Source organism: Colletotrichum fructicola (assembly GCF_000319635.2).
Source record: "Colletotrichum fructicola Nara gc5 chromosome Unknown KSG_Nara_v1_contig10, whole genome shotgun sequence".
Taxonomy (NCBI): Eukaryota; Fungi; Ascomycota; class Sordariomycetes; order Glomerellales; family Glomerellaceae; genus Colletotrichum; species Colletotrichum fructicola.
Genome location: NW_027094060.1, coordinates 3,298,706 through 3,314,776, shown reverse-complemented (window position 1 = coordinate 3,314,776; position 16,071 = coordinate 3,298,706). Strand labels below are relative to the sequence as shown.

Below are 16,071 nucleotides of genomic sequence, written 5' to 3'. Positions count from 1 at the left end.
GGTCGGGGGGTGTAAGGCGTGGAGCCTTTCCGGGCAATCTTGTCTTGCAAAAGTACATGTAGAGCATCGAATTCAAAACTAATGGAATGGGTATCTATTTTCAATCGTGCAGCACTACTAGAAAGATTGGTCTTCGTTCTCCTTGCCCTGCTGGACTGTGCCTCTCTTTCTGTGTGTCTATGTCTACCTCAGGTTGTAAGGCACCGGTGCCACACTTCCACACTAATGCTATGTGCATTTCTGTTGCTGATATTTCCTCTAGTGTACTTCTTTCCATGACCCCATCATCCCAGTGCCCGTTTGCGCTGATTCATGGCTCTATTCAAGTCTATGCATTATTTCAGGTCAAATCCATGGTCCCCAACCTTGGCGATGCCCTCGGCGACGCACTAGGAGACAAGGACAATCTTCCGCCGATGGATGGTGACCCCCCGCCAGCTGAAGAAGGCCTGTCTGCCCACCGCATCTCGGCGAATTGCTCGTCTTCTAGTATGAAAATTTCCTGTTCATGGCCACGGGGGAAGTCGCCAATAGGCTGTGGCGCGAAGCAAAAGTCGTCACATCGGACGCGGCGGTAGAACACTTGAGAATACGCAGACGGCGCCGACCCCGACGGCAATGTCGGTGCCGGCAGGACAGGCTCGAGATAGAGCCCCACTCGAGCCCGCGGCCCCGTGTCTGTCGGGCGGTCGCTTGCCCCAATCGGGAGAATGACGAGATTTGACTCCGGCGGCTGGACGGATGGTGACGGACTAGGTCTGCCCGGTGAGGGACTAGTTCGCGGGCTAGCGCGCGGGCTGCCGGGCGCGGCCAACGTTATCAGTTCCGCGGTGATGGAGATTCCCATGTTGGTCATGCTGAAGAGCCGGAACGGTGAGCCTCTGTGCAGGGCTCGCTGATGAACATCGCGGGAGCGGGCGAAATCGGCAGGCGAGTCGGCCAAAAGACCAGAGTTGAGGGCACGTCGTCGTCGCTCGCCAGTATGGGAGTCCATAAACTCCTGGGTCGGGTCAACGCGCCACGCGAAGATGGTTTCGTCGGGAGAAGTACGAATGATCTCGTGCTGCAAGCGCTGAAAGGCATGTGTCAGGCCCTCGCCGTACAGGACGGGGATGTTCACACCGAATAGCCCCATGACGCAGTAGGCTAGGTCTTCTGGGCGGGTAGTCTGGCGGGCAGCGGCCCAGGACATGCGCTCTGCGATGGAATAGTCACGGGGTGAGCGTGTCTTGGAGAGGACCGACTCGAAAACGCCTGTGATGGCGGCTATTGCTGCGATGAATGGCTGCTCGCCGCGGTGCAGGCCTTTGGTTCCGATGTGCGACCAGTCCGAGGCGTAGAAGATGGCTCGGCGAGGAGCGATGAGCTCCTGAAGGGTCCAGCCGCGGGTGAACCAACGGGATCTCGCAAGGGAGGGCATGTTGCCCATGGGCGGAGAGGCAGAAGGCGGAGGGACATCGGAGAGATAAACGAAACAGACGCGGGCCAGGAGATAGTACGAGTACATGGAGTTGATGGCTTCAGACAACTCGGCGGATGAAGTCTTGTCGATGCAGCACGAGTCGATCCAGGCCCAGTCAATCTGGTGACGCAGTGCTTGGTAACATGTTCCCTCGATCTTGGAGAAACCAGCCTTTGTGCGGGCGAGGTGCAGGTTCTGTTGAATATCTTGGAACGTCACCTCGTCGTTGCCCCAGGTATGAGATAGGATTGCGTATGGAGGGACGTTTTGGGGGCCATTGAACATGCGCAATTCGAAGGTGTTGGTATTGATGAGCCACATGCCGGGCGTTGTGGTCTGTCGTGCGTGGGTTTCACTCTGCAATCTCTGCGGGTTGTCGTCGACAGGTAGGGCACGCCGTTTGTCCTTGGGAGGCACAGAAGAAGACGAAGACACTCAGCAAAGGGTGCATGGAGGATGGTAGGAGCTGGTTTGGGATTCAGCAAACCCAGGCAGGCTATCTGTCAGTCACTTTCAAGGCAAGTGTTAGCCTCGTAGGGGGCGCAGCTGAGCATCCAGCTTGTGTTGGTCTCGGTAACCGCCTCACGTAGGTATGTCTAGGCATGAAGAAACCTTTGGTCCTCAGTAGCAGTTTTGAGGAACACGAGGCGGGGTTGATAGGTCTTGTAGTCATCCGACGAAGAGCATCACACAACACTTGATGGTTGCTAGGTCAAGTGAGCCAAGTCAACAGTCCGCTTCCTTGAGTCAAAGGAGGGGATCCAGCGGGTGGCAGCTGTCAGCCAGGCACGAGCGGCCGGCATGTGGGCTGACAGGTGGCAGGCGTGTTAGGCGTCTTCACTAAGGAAAGGTGCGTACCTACTTAGGTAAGGTAAGGTACCTTAGGTAAGGTTAGCGCGGTCGGCCCGAGCACGCAAGAGCGCTGCGAAAATGACACGGGCCAACAGAAACATGCACAAAACAATGCGCCCCACTATTTTGTTGTTGAACTTCCATTCCAACCTAAGCGTGGGCTGGTGGGAACAACCCGGACCCCGGCGACGCTCGTCCAACTCGCTAGGAGAGTCCAGCGGCATCGGCAATGCCAGAGGCCCTGTGCCGCAACTTCCCGCTGGTCCCTTGACTTTTTTTTTTAGGGATGAGGGATGATGGACCCAATTTGGATCTGATCTGGCAGTTTTCCACGGCTGTGTTGGCGGCGGCACAAGGCGCACCAAGGCGGGTTTGTCATTTCGCCATGTCCATGTCAATGCCCACGCCCACGCCCGAACCCACGCTCATATCCGGATAGGATAGCATTCAAGGCCATGTCCATCCCCGTGCCCGCCATGTCATCCCTCGACAACATCTTCTGCAACCCAACAACAACACCACGAACACGCACGACGACACCATCATGATTCCCCGAATACACCAGTTCATGGCAGCGCCACCTGCGACCATGTTTCGAACCTTCATGCGCCGCCAGGCCCCAGGCCTGCGCACTCGCTTCACCCAGCACCAGCGCCGCGCAAACTCCTCCAACTCGGGCACCGAGCCCCCAAAGCCGAAGAGAGAGAGCGACCCTATTCCTGTGCCCAACACCGTCGCCACGATCCCATTATGGCAGCGCCTCGGTCCGCTGACCCGTGCCGCCGAGGGGTATGCCAGGGCCCAGCGCAAGAGACCCCTGACGACGCAGTTCATCAGCTCCCTTGTCATCTACTTTTGCGCCGACCTGTCCGCCCAGAACATGAGCGGCAACGAGTACAACCCGGAGCGTACCGCGAGGTCCCTCATCATCGGCGCATTGTCTTCCATCCCTAGCTATAAGTGGTAAGTTGTGCTGCTGCGAGAAGCCCAGTCCCAGTATGCGACGGCGATGAGCTGACAGAACGGGCGGCAGGTTCATCTTCCTCTCCCAAAACTTCAACTACACCTCACGCCTGCTATCCCTGGCCACCAAGGTCGTCGTGAATCAGGTGTGCTTCACGCCCATATTCAACTCGTACTTCTTCGGCATGCAGGCCTTCCTGGCTGGCGACAACTTCGAGCAGATCATCGAGCGCATTCGACGCACCGTTCCCGTGAGCATCGTCAACTCGTGCAAGCTGTGGCCCGCCGTGACGGCCTTCAGCTTCTCGTTTATCCCGATGGAATATCGCAGCGTCTTTTCGGGTGTCATTGCCGTCGGCTGGCAGACCTATCTGAGCTTCCTCAACCGGCAAGCAGAAGTCGTCGAGGAGGCCGAAGAGGCAGACGTAAGGGCGCACCCCAAGAAAGCACACGCGGTGCAGGGCATCGCTGTGCACGAGGGGGCTGCAAAGATGGAGGCGTGAGAGGAGGGCGTGGAGGAGGAATTAAAGAGAAAGAGAGTGTGGAGGGAAAAGAATACCCTAGCCATCCTTGACGGAAACTTTTCTTTTGTAGTTGCATTGGAACGGCGTTGGCTTAGAAGGTTAGACGACATGGAGAACGTCATGATCTGATACCATTTTACTCTTAGACAAGAAATACCATACCTAGTCAGGTCCCTTAAAATTGGCACCGTGCCCAAACGGCACTGTCCCCGCACTGTCCCGCATCCCAGTCCAGACGACGCCAACTGTCGACCCTGCCCGAACTTCGCGTCAATTCCGTCTCCGGCAGTGACATCTGCAAATCTTCAACCCCCCGATCCCGCACCAACGCCGAGCCATTGAGTGCTGGTCAGGACCAGCAGCTCTTCTCAGCAATGGCTTCCGTTTGCTTGCGCTCCGGCCGCGTGCAAAACGCCCTCCGCGCGGCCAGGAATCCCGCCCTCGTCCGCCCGCGACTCCCTAGCAACACCCTCCCTCGACGTCATGCCTCGACCGGCACCGGCTCCTCGTCCGAATCTAACGCTGGCTCCAACCTGAAGCTTGCCCTGTACGGCACCGCTCTCGCCGGATCGCTCTACGTCTCCTACCTCTATGTCACCGATACCCGCGCCTCCATCCACCGCTGGCTTGTGCCGCCCATGCTGCGCTTCATCTACAGCGACGCCGAAGAAGCCCACCATGCCGGCACGACCATGATGAAGTCCCTCTACGACTTGGGTCTGCACATCCGCGAACGCGACAGGACCCTCGCCCAGCATCCCGCCCTCGCCAGCGAGGTCTACGGTTTCCAGCTCGCGAACCCCATCGGCATCAGCGCCGGCCTCGACAAGCACGCCGACATCCCCGACGCCCTCTTCGCACTCGGTGCTGGTGTCGTCGAGGTTGGCGGCTGCACGCCCCGTCCGCAAGAAGGAAACCCCAAGCCCCGCGTCTTCCGCGTCCCCAGCATCGACGGCATGGTCAACCGATACGGTCTCAACTCCCGCGGCGCCGTCAGCATGGCCGGTACGTTGAGGGAGCGTGTGCGCAGATTCGCCCGCAAGGCCGGTGTCACCGAGCAGCAGGTTCTGGACGGCGAAGCCGGTGTGCCCGCTGGAAGTCTGCTCCCCGGCCGTCTTCTAGCTGTGCAGATTGCCAAGAACAAGGAGACGGACGAGCGGGATGTAAAGGCCGTCACACAAGACTACGTCTACTGTGTGCAAGCCCTCGCCAAGTACGCCGATATTCTGGTCGTCAACGTCAGCAGCCCCAACACCCCTGGTCTGCGTGACTTGCAGGCTACCGAGCCCCTGACGAGGTTGCTGAGCGCCGTCGTCGACGAGGCGGCCAAGGCAGACCGCAAGGTTCGCCCCAAGGTTATGGTCAAGGTCTCCCCTGACGAGGAGGAGGATGCCCAGGTCGAGGGCATCGTCCAAGCCGTTTGCAACAGCGGCGTTGACGGTGTCATTGTTGGCAACACGACCAAGCGTAGGACGGGCGTCGTCCCGAAGGGCGTCCAGCTCTCCGTCAAGGAGCAGAAGGCACTGATGGAAACTGGTGGCTACTCCGGCCCTGAAATGTACGGCAGGACTTTGGAGCTGGTCAAGAGATACCGCCAGAAGCTCGACAGCCAGACCCTGCAGTCTGGTTCGGCGGAGGAGGCTGCTGCCATTCCATCCGTGGACGGCACTCTGTCGGGCAAGGTTCACGACTTGATTGAGGGCAAGGATACTCCGAGAAAGGTCATCTTCGCCACTGGAGGCATCACCAATGGAGAACAGGCATTGAAGATTTTGAACGCCGGCGCTAGCGTCGCTATGGTGTACACGGGGTTGACATACGGCGGTCCGGGAACAATCACCAGGATAAAGAAAGAGATCGTGGATCAGGCGTAGAATACCAAAATATAGACTTTTTTGACTGCTTTATTTTCACTGATTGCCTACTCACTAGCCTTGAGATGCTGGAAATACATCTAAATCTATGCCTCTACACAAGAAGGGAAGAAGGGCTGTCTGCTGTGTCCTCCTTGACATCAAGCAAGGCTTCTTCCTCGTCGGTGGAGCGGGTACCCTCCAAGAAACCTCCTGAGATCCAAATGCTGAAAGATACAGCCTGCTCCGTGCAGACCGCAGGCCAATCACAGGGGCCGGGAATAATCATGTTACCCGTTCGTTCGTCTTTCGTTGATCCATCATTCGAAGGGATGTCCAGGATAGCGAAAGGTTGATGCCCAAGACTTGGCTCCAGGATGGCCCGCAGGACGCAGAAAATCGGTAACCCAACAACCGTCACAAGAAACGCCACGTTCGCCGCAATAAAGAACAGCGCAAGAAATAGCGCGTAATAGATGATCATAGAAGGCTCAAACGTGCTCGCTATGAAAAGCCAACAGAAGAGTCGTCGCAAAGGGTTTCTAGGGAATCTTGGTTTTGGCTTGGACATGTCCTCGTACAACTGAACGGTCGCGACGATGATGCTGGTAAAAATTATGATGGCGGCGGCGATCCAAGCAATAAAGAGCAGGCACTCTTTATCTCCTTCCTCCATTGTTGATATATTTGAATTGGGATGAGAATGGGTGAGGATAATGCTCAGTTAGGTGCCGACCTTTTATTTGGGAATGCTGACAGATGTGGTGAGATGGTGGGATTGAGAAATAATGAACACCTTAGTTCCAGCCCTATTTGAAGACTTTATACCCTGGGTCTTTTGGCGTGATGACACCTTTTTCTTCTCAAAGGCCACGGGTTCATTAGAAAGTAGCCAAAGGTTAGCAACTTGCTACCAGTTCTGCAAGATTTTCAAACCCAAAGGTGTTCACCGCTAGGATTGACGTGCGCCTCGGTATAGTCCTGTTCTGTGTCACATGAGCGCTCTAAGAAAAAGATAGTTGGTTATGCGTAGAATACCAAAATTAGACTTTTGACTTCTCAATGCAATTTGCATTTTGCACCTGTACTTCTCTCTAACTGAATACGCATGGTGACTGCCTGTGAAGTTCTCATCGCTACCCCGAAGAAGCACTGCTCTCCGTTTGAGCTGAGATTTGGTCCCTGGCTGCGCAGCGACCGCATTCTAAGAAGCCTCCAGCGAGCCAGATGCTGAAAGATACAGCGAGCTCTTCCCAGTGTTCAGGAAGGTCTCTGAGTTTCCCGAACAATTCGCGAGATCCCTTTGCAAACTCCGACTCCTCCAAGGAATCAAAGGAACCAAAGGCTGGTCTGAAGATGACATCAAGAATGAACAGAACTGGGAGAAGAAGTAACAAGAGCATCATGACACCCATAAAGGTCAAGCCCCATACCAAGAAGGCTGCTAGGTAAGCGACAAGAAAAGGCCCCAATAGTGTCGACAAAAATAGCCAACAGAAGGTCCTCCGCAGCGGGTTCTTCGGAAATCGCGGATTTAGTTTGGACATGTCGTAGTACATAATACAGGTCGCGCTCAGGATGCCGGAGAAAATTGCTATTATTACTGAACTCCACTTGCAGAAAGAAAGCAAGGCCGCCCAATGCTCTTCCATGTTTAGATTGGTATTGGATGAGAAGAAGATGACTACCGAGTAGCGATAAAGCACCGCCGGTAAGTTGATAGTCGTGGTGATAGGTGTTGTGAGGTTGTTGGATTGGAGGGAGTTTTGAGCAATCGATGCAACAGTCCTTCCAACGTTGCCTGGAGAAATACCATGGATATCCTTCATTCGGAGAAAACAAGAGATATACCTCTGCATAGCTTTGGTGTAGACACAAGGGTTGATGTTTATACAAAGTTTGGTACGGAGTTATCAAGCTACCGATTTGGCTAGGGTTTCTAAATCTTCGTCAGAAGTGCTATCCACCTCGTCGAAGCCCTCTTCCGTGTCGATGTGTCTGGATCGCTCCAAGAAACCCCCAGAAAACCAGATGCTGGAGCATACGATTCCGTTCCCCCAAGCATCAACCCTTTCTGAAAGACCGTCTTGTATCGTCTTAACCCACAAGGGTGGGAAAGATCCGACAGCCAGATTTAGGACCCTTCCAATTTCCATCAGTGGAAGCCCGATAATAATCAACGTGGCTTGCAGTGCCATAAGAACCAGAATGGTGACCCAAAAGAACACAAACGAGATTGACATAAGAATCCAGCACAATAGTCGTCGCAACATGTTCTTTGGAAATCGCGGTTCTGGATTAAGCGTATCTTCACGCAGCTCAATAGTTGCTGTGTAGAGTGCGAGTGGCACACAAAGAGCAAGAATGGCGAGGAGCGGGTCAGAAATATCCAGATCCATGTTTCCGATTGTAATTTAGTCGGTCTCGTTGAAAAGAAAAGATCTGATGCGTGAGCATGGGTGACATTTTGCGACGAAGGCAACGGTGCCAGTGGAAGATAGTTCTTCAAGAAACAAACCTGCGGCGCTTCGACCCTTGTTCTTCGGCCTTCGTAAATCTCATGTTAATTCTCTTGGTGCAGCCGTAAGGGTTCGAGGCTGAAGAGGTGACTACGGTACTAGTTCTTTAATTTTGCCAGGGCCCTAAACTTGGAGCTCTATGCAGTCTCCCCGACCCCAAGGTTTAATCATACGATGGGTATTTATTGTGGTGAGCATAACTTATTTCTCTTAGTTTAGCCTTTTATTCCGTTCCTCTCTCTATTCTAGGTATCATCTCCGTTATAGTTTCCGCTATTATCGCTGTTCCTGTTGCCCATAATCACTTTCCGCCTAAGTAGAAAAACTTCTTCTCAATTGCGGTGTCTAGTACTTTCGCTGTCATGTTGATCTTAATGTAGTTCCATGTATTGCCCGTCGGTCAGTCGCACATCAGCTTCCATGATCCATCTGTAGTATGCTTCGACTATGTCATAGGAACTTGTTGATTCCATGTCGTGCGCCGCATGTAACTCAAAGATATGTTTCAATTTCCCTCGAGTCTTTCCCTCGTTTCGTGATCGATATCATCACCACACCAACCCTTCACCTTCTGTAATTTCTCACCACTAACCGTCCCTGCTCCCGCCTCAAGTAAGCCCATTTTCTCTAAGTAGCAGTCCCTACACTCCAACGAGTGCCCGGAAAGCACGATGAAGAAGTTGCTTATAACTTCCATCGAAGAATCGAAACGTTCGGGATAACCTAGCACTAAACTGTCCACGAAATCAACGCAGTGGAGAGCACCGAAAGTCGGTTCGAGAAGACATTCCAGAAGCGGTCCAATAATCGTGAAGAGTACGCTGAGAAGACAAAGCGGCAAAAAGGTCAGAATATTGACAACATTGAAAAGCCCTTGCACAATTGATATAGAGAGCCAGCAAAAGGCTCTTCGCAGAGGGTTGCTGGGAAATCGCGGTGTTGACTTATCCATGTCTTCATGCATCTCGCTGCTTGTTCTGACAAACGCGAAGAGGAATCCGAAACCGAAAATAACCGAAGAAAAAATGACGAGGAGCATTGTTGAAACTTCCATGTCTTGAGATCCATTCATGGTGGTAGGATCGCGATGAATCTCTTCGAAATGTGGTTGGGTGGTAACCTAAGGTGACAAAAGGTTGGCTGCCGAGTTGTGGAACTCTTCAGCTGGGTTTAGTTTGATAGTTGAGTGGGAGTTGGTTCTGATAGCTGTGCCTTCAGCTTTGGAAACGAGGAGCTTATGTCTATGTGCATGAAATATTCGGAGATGCCTAAAGTTGGTACTAAGCAACTCTGTTGCCATACACTGGCACCTTCAAGGTGAATTCGAAACCAGATGCGCTATCTACCACATGTTTCACCTTGATAATACCATATTAGACATGACGTTTAAGAGCATCTTATTGTATGGAAATATTGGCTGAGGGGAAATTGTGCCAAAAGACAGACTGACATTACGTCTCAATCCCGATTTGATATCCTGTGGTGAGAAGGTTTTGATTGAGTCTTTGGAAAACCATTTAACACAAGACCGCTAAATCGTGGCTTTCAAGCACCAAAATCGTGGTTTCATACCTACTCAGCACCTATCCGCTGTACCTGCCTCTGGCCCGTTCAACTCAAGGTTATTAGAAAGAGTTCCGTGGGGAGACATCGTCGCAATCGCCTTGACTTTGACCTCCTCCCAATCGCCTCCCACCAGCCACAATGAAATGTACAGCCAGTACATCCAAATAAATATTGGAGGTACACCGATCGCCGAGAGGAATTTTCGGGGGGTGATGTTGTGTAGAAAAGACTCAGACGTGCAGAGCCGGATGTAGATCGTTTTGAAGATAATTGCAGGTATGATGCCGACGATGAAAAGACTGATGGCCGCGACGTAATAGGCGATGCATGGAAGAAGCACACAAGTCCAACCGACACTTAGTAGGAGCCAGCCCGCAACATATTGAAGGGCAACAGCATTCTTGCCTTTTAGGAGATCTCCAACTATGGCGCCACAAAAGCCGACAAAAACGATATAAGCGATGCCGACAACAATAGCTAGGAAGATGAGGACGGTCTGGACCCCACCAGAGAGGTCGTTCCACGTTATGGTGGAGGTTGACGATTGTTGTAGCGACATAAGTGCTAGTAGTGCGAGTGTGGATGTCGACATGCGGTTTGAGTAAACGTGTAGATGGTGGTTGTATTGGGCGTAGATTTGGAAGGATCAATGTTTCTGCATTTGAAGGGCAGAAGCAACATCATTAAATACCTCTTTACATATGCTCTCCATTCCGACGAGTGACATGATTTTCTAATGATCTCGGTGAAGCCGAAGCTTCTGATACCCAAAGTTTCCCATCTGCGTCAAGTCTTTGATAAGATAGAAGGCAGCATGGGTCACGAGACGCACCGTTAGCCATCCATCAGCTGTCTCCGAGCCACCAAGGTCATTCAGCTTTGCCCCCTCGTTTCCTGTACCGACAGCCCAAAGGTCCACCATGAGATCCGTTCAAACGCCATGTGCGGGTCTATCTGGTATACCTGTGCTGGGTAGAGTCGATAACTCCGCAGCGTTCACGGATCCCCTATCAGAGGGCTCCTTTTGAGGTCCATGCCACCCTCCTCCAACCGCGTAAACGACGTAGTACGTGTAATAGTCCCAGACAACAGCAGGAGGTCGTCCAGCCGCTGAGAATAGTTGGCGACGGGAATTATCTTCTCGGTCTGTCCAAGATGGGCAGGCCAGCTTGCGGAGTGCCTTGATGACGAGGCTTGACACGATGAAGATTATGAAGAAGCAGACCGCCGCGATGTAGTAGATGAGAGTGGGCCACAGCAAGATGAAGTAACCGATTACCAGCAGAAAAAGGGCTGTTAAAAATTGAAGAGTTACCAAATTTGCGTTTTCGTAGTTTCTCTTCAGACGACGGGAGGCAACGAGGAAGGTCGCAAGAACGGCGACGCTGCCTAAGACGACGCCAAAAGCGACGAAACTCTGTACCTCTTTACGGCTCAGAGGCATTGTTCCAGACTCGGCTGGAAGGAATGGTTTGAAGAACGAGAATTGGGATGAACCTGACTGTTTAATTTGATCGAGACGTGAAGTGCCTGACGTCGAAGCGGCTCTCAGCTAGTGTGCTATTTAAGACAAGAAATACACCTTATCAACACTACTTTACCGAGAATATCGAAGCCACCTCGTGACGCAGCCAACTGCCCCTTCAAACTCTATCGTACCCTGAAATGTAGGTTATACAGGTCCTCGGGGGAAAAAAAGCTCATTGAGTGCTTCATGTACCTCTCGGCATGTCCGAAAGTGGCACGCCATCGATAGATGATTTGGAAGGCGGGATTTCTCCGTTGACCAGCCGAATTGTGCAGCGTTCCCAGTATTTGATGATGGCTCCTGCGGGCTCGTTGACTAGGCGCAAGATATCGGATGCAGACGTGTGCAAAGTCGATAAAAACGGGCCCCAGTGCGGTTCTATACACTTTTTGGAGACCAGGTAGAAGATGAGACCTGGGACCAACAAGGCTAGGAAGAGGCATGCAACTACAACGTAGTAGGCGAGAATGGGCCCGATCAGGACGAGATATCCGACGAGCAAAAGGGAGGCGCCTGATACGTGTTGCCGACGAGTCCTGCTCTGGCCCAGCAGGACACCGATTCTGGCGCTAGCATTGATGATCAGGCCGGCGATGAAGGCAATGCCGACGATGCTGCAAACGACGATGCTCGCAATGTTGAAGGGAGTGTTCCAAGCCCAAGAAGTCCTTGCCATGGCTGCTGAGATGTTGGTAGATTCGGTTTTGTTTTGAGAAATAGGTGGCGTCTGAGATGGTTTCCTGTGTTTCGCGGGCCTTCTCCAGGGAAGTTCTGAGTAAAGATGGATCTACAAGGACACGAATTATGGCACTCGCGAACGCCGGGATTTAATTTTCGACAGTGGTGGGCCGTTGGGAAGCTGCCTTGAGAGATGCGCAAATCGTTCCTTTGATGGCCTGAAGGCTAGCTGCCAGTTTCATTTTGCAGCAACCTCGTTGGCCTGACCCTTTCAGCCCCAGTATCCATCTTTCCAAAGCTCCTTTCGATATCCCTCGGTAAGTCTCTCGTCCTCACCGTAGACCTCTTGCCAGCCAACGAAGCCACGGTCGAGGACATAGACGTCCTGTGGCTGGGTGCTAGCTTGTTCCTCGGATGACCCTGAAGACTGCTTGGAGGCGAGGGCCTGGTCACGTTCTCTGAGGTAGCGAAGGGCGGCGCTGGGTCCACGCTGCTGGGACAAGGCGCAGTGGAAGATGACGGTCTTCTTGCCTTCGAGGCGACGAATGAGGGTGGGCATCATGGCTTCGAGGGAGCGGGAGGGCATGTTGATGCAGCCCTTGATGTGACCTCCGATGTAATCTGTACCAAGCCGAAAGTCAGCGGTGCCTTTGCGGGTGGGTTGTGGATGGGAATGTTGAAAGGTCACACGTACCATCGTCACGGACATCGACGACAGCCACCGAAGGGTTGGCGGCAGCCTGCTCCGCCAGCAACATGGTGGAGAGCTTGTCGGCAGTAATGCGCTGAAGGGTTCCGATGGTCGCCATTGTGCGTTTGAAGTGTAGCATACGCGTCGGGAAGACGTTCATGGGGGAGGGGGATTCCGAGCTGCAGTCCAAGCTTAATTCGAGTTTGACGCGAAGTTGGAGCTTGGTTTTGGCGGGGAGCTCTGACGCGGGGCACCTTTCACAGTGTTGTCACCTTAACCTGCCCCTGTCGCGTGGGGAATCCTGGCTCGCAGCACCTCCGACCACGACGCCGGGCTTACATAAGCATGCGTTCGTTCCTCCAAGTGAGTCTGAAGGTTTTGTCAAGGCACAAAGCCAACTTAGACCAACCATACAGCCTGGGCTGCTATTCCAATACGATCCATGGACACTCATCTCACAGCTTGAAGCAGGTTCGATGCGGGAGATCCCTCAACTCAAAAATATGGTCTACAGGGGTCATCCAAGGCAGCTTGTTGCGTCAAGACGCTGAATAACCAAGCACATTGGAATCCCATCCCACATGGCGCTCAAGCATACGCACCACGCAACCTGATATGTCAATCATATCTGCAGAATCCGTTCATCATCTTCAATGAAACACAGCCTGTCGCTTTCGCCCCCCTTGCAAACTAGGGCTGAGGTCTCGGCCTACTCCACAGCGATCTCGGTCTCGGCGCTTATCTGGACCTCCGCCGCCGAGCGAAAATCATTATGGTTCTCGCTATCCCCCGTTTTTTGGTCCAGATTATGCCACTATGACTTGTCCGACTTGGCCTTGACTGGTTTCTGCTGGCTACCTCAAGTATTGATGGCTCTTGGCTCTATCGCTAGGCGGAACTTTATTCAATGACATCAACGTTTAGGCCGATGACTTTCACAGGTATTGTCTTCAGCGTGTTTGATCGAATTTCTTAGGGAGGAAAAAATAGCTGTCTGTGGAAAGGCAGCTTGATGAGGACGAGGTCACAGTTTCCCATGAATCGCAGCAATATACCGATAGAGATGTCTCCATTTCAGAAGGTGTCTAGATTACAGCTGAAAGACAGTGTCACAACCTGAATGGTTAGACGGCATCACTCCACAGAGCCCTGGCAACGTCTCTGACAAGAACCAACTTCTCCCACATTCTCTCCTCCGTAGCCACACCTCTATTGATGTTGTGGCTGGCAAATCCACACTGCGGGCTCACCGCAAGCGAGTCCTCCAGGACCTCGGATGTGCTTCTTCCCTGCCCCGTGGCAATGGCGTCGGCAGCTTGGAGAATTCGGTTGATGAGGGCGTCTTTGTCCTCAAGCTCGGCGACCTTGGTCGAGACTAAGCCGAGGACCACGTTCTTCCCTCGGGGGACGAATCTCAGCGGTTCAAAGTGCCCAGAGATGCGAGGGTCGTCGAACTCCAAGTAGAATGTGGCATAATTCAGCTTGGGAAACACCTGGCTAGCGATCTTCTCGTACGATCCCTCGGCAAAAGATGGGCCGCCGGGAATGTTGCCGCGGCAGAGGTGGACGCCAACATGCAAATCCATCGGGAGGTTCTTGATGGCCTCGTTGTGCGCCCAAATGTACAGATCCAGCAGGGAGTCAGGGTCAATACCGTCTCCCCGTAGACCTTCCCGGAAGTCCTCCACAATGAAGAAGGTCAGGTTAGGGTCGTCAATCTGGACTGATCTCAGGCCCGCGGCGTACAGGATCATTAGCTCGGCGCGATAAGCCCTCGCTAGATCTAGGAAATACTCCCGATCAGAAGAGTACACGCCAGGGGCAAACGCTGTGCCCCTAACTAGGTACATATGCTGCCAAGATATCGAGGGAATGGCCATCTTGCAGTCTTTCCAGTGTTCCTGAGGCACGGCCTTCTTGATCATCTCCCACGCGGGCAAGTAAGCCGAGGTGGCGTGTTTGATCTTGCCAGTAGCAATGACAGCAGCGAAGTGGTTCAGTCCCATCTTAGCGAGGCCAGTAATGTTGGGCAGCCCAGTTCGGAAGTCTTGCGGAATTCTAAGATCTTGGCGGACCTCCATGCCCTGAAGGTTCTCGAAGAAGCCGCTGAAGAAGATAGTGCGCTCGTACTCGCCAGAGGTAATGGGTCGAATCGACAGTTCCAGCTGCTTCTTGGCTGCGTACGCAATGGCGGATGCTGTTGCCGCAGCCTGGCTCTTGGACAACTTGTCTGAGTAAAAGCCCATGGTGGATTGCGACTCTAAGAGGGATGCCGGGCGGATCAGGGATCCGACTTGCTCGGAGCGAAATAAAGGAGCCATAATGAGTGGTACAAGGTGATTTGAGGCGTAGAAAAAGTGATGGACCAGATCAACGTTCATCTTTGAGGACTTATATATGCTACGTGATCCACTCAAGACACGCCCCTGAGGTAGGTAGTTCGAGCCCCTGTGGTCTAGTTGCCCACCCACGGCGTGCCCCCTCCGTATGCTGTCGGGGTATATCGACCAATGATGCATAGGGGAAGATAACCCGTTATGGCATGCTCTCCAGACTGGAGTGGACCCATGACGTTGAGATCGAGTGTTTCACTCATTTGCTGAACTCAGAGTAGCCTCACCACTTGCTCCTCCAGCCCGTCAACGCTATGATTTACGGAAGCATTTCTTTTTGAGTTTTGCTAGTCGGGCAGTGTTAGTTTGCTATCTGGGTAATATCCCCTATAATTCGTGATTATAGAGAGAACGATAGAAGTAGTAATAAAGATAACGACGACGACGACGATAATAACGATAATAGTAGTATAAATAATAATAAACGATACTAATAGATAATAATAACGATAAAAGCGAGAATAGGAAGTATAGTCGCTTTAGAAATAAGCTACGAATCTACGTGTGTATAAACACTGCCTAAATAGCAAAACTCTTTTTTTTTCGCCGTCCAATTGCGTTGGTAAGAAAGGCAGATGAGAAACATAAATATCATCAAACGAATGACTGATGGGAATGTGTTGTTTAAGCTAGAGAAAAGATGGCTAGCAAAGCTAAAATCTTCACTAAGGCAGGATATCGCATACCAAGCCAGGAGCCATAAGTCTTAAGCAATTTTGAAGTCTGAGCTGTTTGAAGGGTCAAACTTGGGTTGCGTGACCACATAGCCATCTATCAGTGTTGGTTGATGTATCAAGGCGTAAGCTCGAGCGTCTTTTGAATCATTTATCTGAGAGATCGAGACGCAAATGCATTTTCATACGCATTTTCATCTTAAATGGACTTCAAAATCGTTAACAGATTGCAAGAGGCAATCTGCGGGCACTCGCATTTTGGCTGACTACCTCAGGATCTCCCTCCGCAAATCCAATGCGGACAGTTCGCGAGCCCATGTGGTTCCGAGTGTACCTTATTCATATTCTCCAATTTTCTCAAAAAGATA

General features: G+C 52.4%; 6 protein-coding genes across 6 annotated transcripts; 2 read left to right on the top strand and 4 right to left on the bottom strand.

Annotated features, from left to right (window-relative positions):
• Positions 1-340: 340 nt before the first annotated feature.
• On the bottom strand, positions 341-1,783 carry CGGC5_v016469 (Vegetative incompatibility protein HET-E-1; the record flags this gene model as incomplete). Its single annotated transcript, XM_032027011.1, has 1 exon — positions 341-1,783. One exon carries the CDS (start codon positions 1,781-1,783, stop codon positions 341-343), a length of 1,443 nt encoding a protein of 480 aa, XP_031876575.1.
• An 817-nt stretch (positions 1,784-2,600) lies between these two features.
• SYM1 lies at positions 2,601-3,780 on the top strand (the record flags this gene model as incomplete). The annotated part of the gene is made up of 3 exons (XM_032027012.2): positions 2,601-2,684; positions 2,754-3,277; positions 3,348-3,780. 3 exons carry the CDS (start codon positions 2,601-2,603, stop codon positions 3,778-3,780), a joined length of 1,041 nt encoding a protein of 346 aa, XP_031876579.2.
• A 395-nt stretch (positions 3,781-4,175) lies between these two features.
• On the top strand, positions 4,176-5,675 carry CGGC5_v016467 (Dihydroorotate dehydrogenase; the record flags this gene model as incomplete). Its single annotated transcript, XM_032027013.1, has 1 exon — positions 4,176-5,675. The coding sequence occupies one exon, from the start codon at positions 4,176-4,178 to the stop codon at positions 5,673-5,675; it is 1,500 nt and encodes a 499-aa protein (XP_031876577.1).
• Positions 5,676-10,472: 4,797 nt separating this feature from the next.
• On the bottom strand, positions 10,473-11,943 carry CGGC5_v016466 (uncharacterized protein; the record flags this gene model as incomplete). Its single annotated transcript, XM_032027018.2, has 3 exons — positions 10,473-10,633; positions 10,703-11,197; positions 11,460-11,943. The coding sequence occupies 3 exons, from the start codon at positions 11,941-11,943 to the stop codon at positions 10,473-10,475; spliced, it is 1,140 nt and encodes a 379-aa protein (XP_031876564.2).
• A 273-nt stretch (positions 11,944-12,216) lies between these two features.
• On the bottom strand, positions 12,217-12,754 carry YCH1-1 (CDC25-like phosphatase YCH1; the record flags this gene model as incomplete). The annotated part of the gene is made up of 2 exons (XM_032027019.1): positions 12,217-12,566; positions 12,640-12,754. The coding sequence occupies 2 exons, from the start codon at positions 12,752-12,754 to the stop codon at positions 12,217-12,219; spliced, it is 465 nt and encodes a 154-aa protein (XP_031876563.1).
• A 1,006-nt stretch (positions 12,755-13,760) lies between these two features.
• Positions 13,761-14,882, bottom strand: yxjH-0 (Uncharacterized protein; the record flags this gene model as incomplete). Its single annotated transcript, XM_032027020.2, has 1 exon — positions 13,761-14,882. The coding sequence occupies one exon, from the start codon at positions 14,880-14,882 to the stop codon at positions 13,761-13,763; it is 1,122 nt and encodes a 373-aa protein (XP_031876565.2).
• Positions 14,883-16,071: the final 1,189 nt, after the last annotated feature.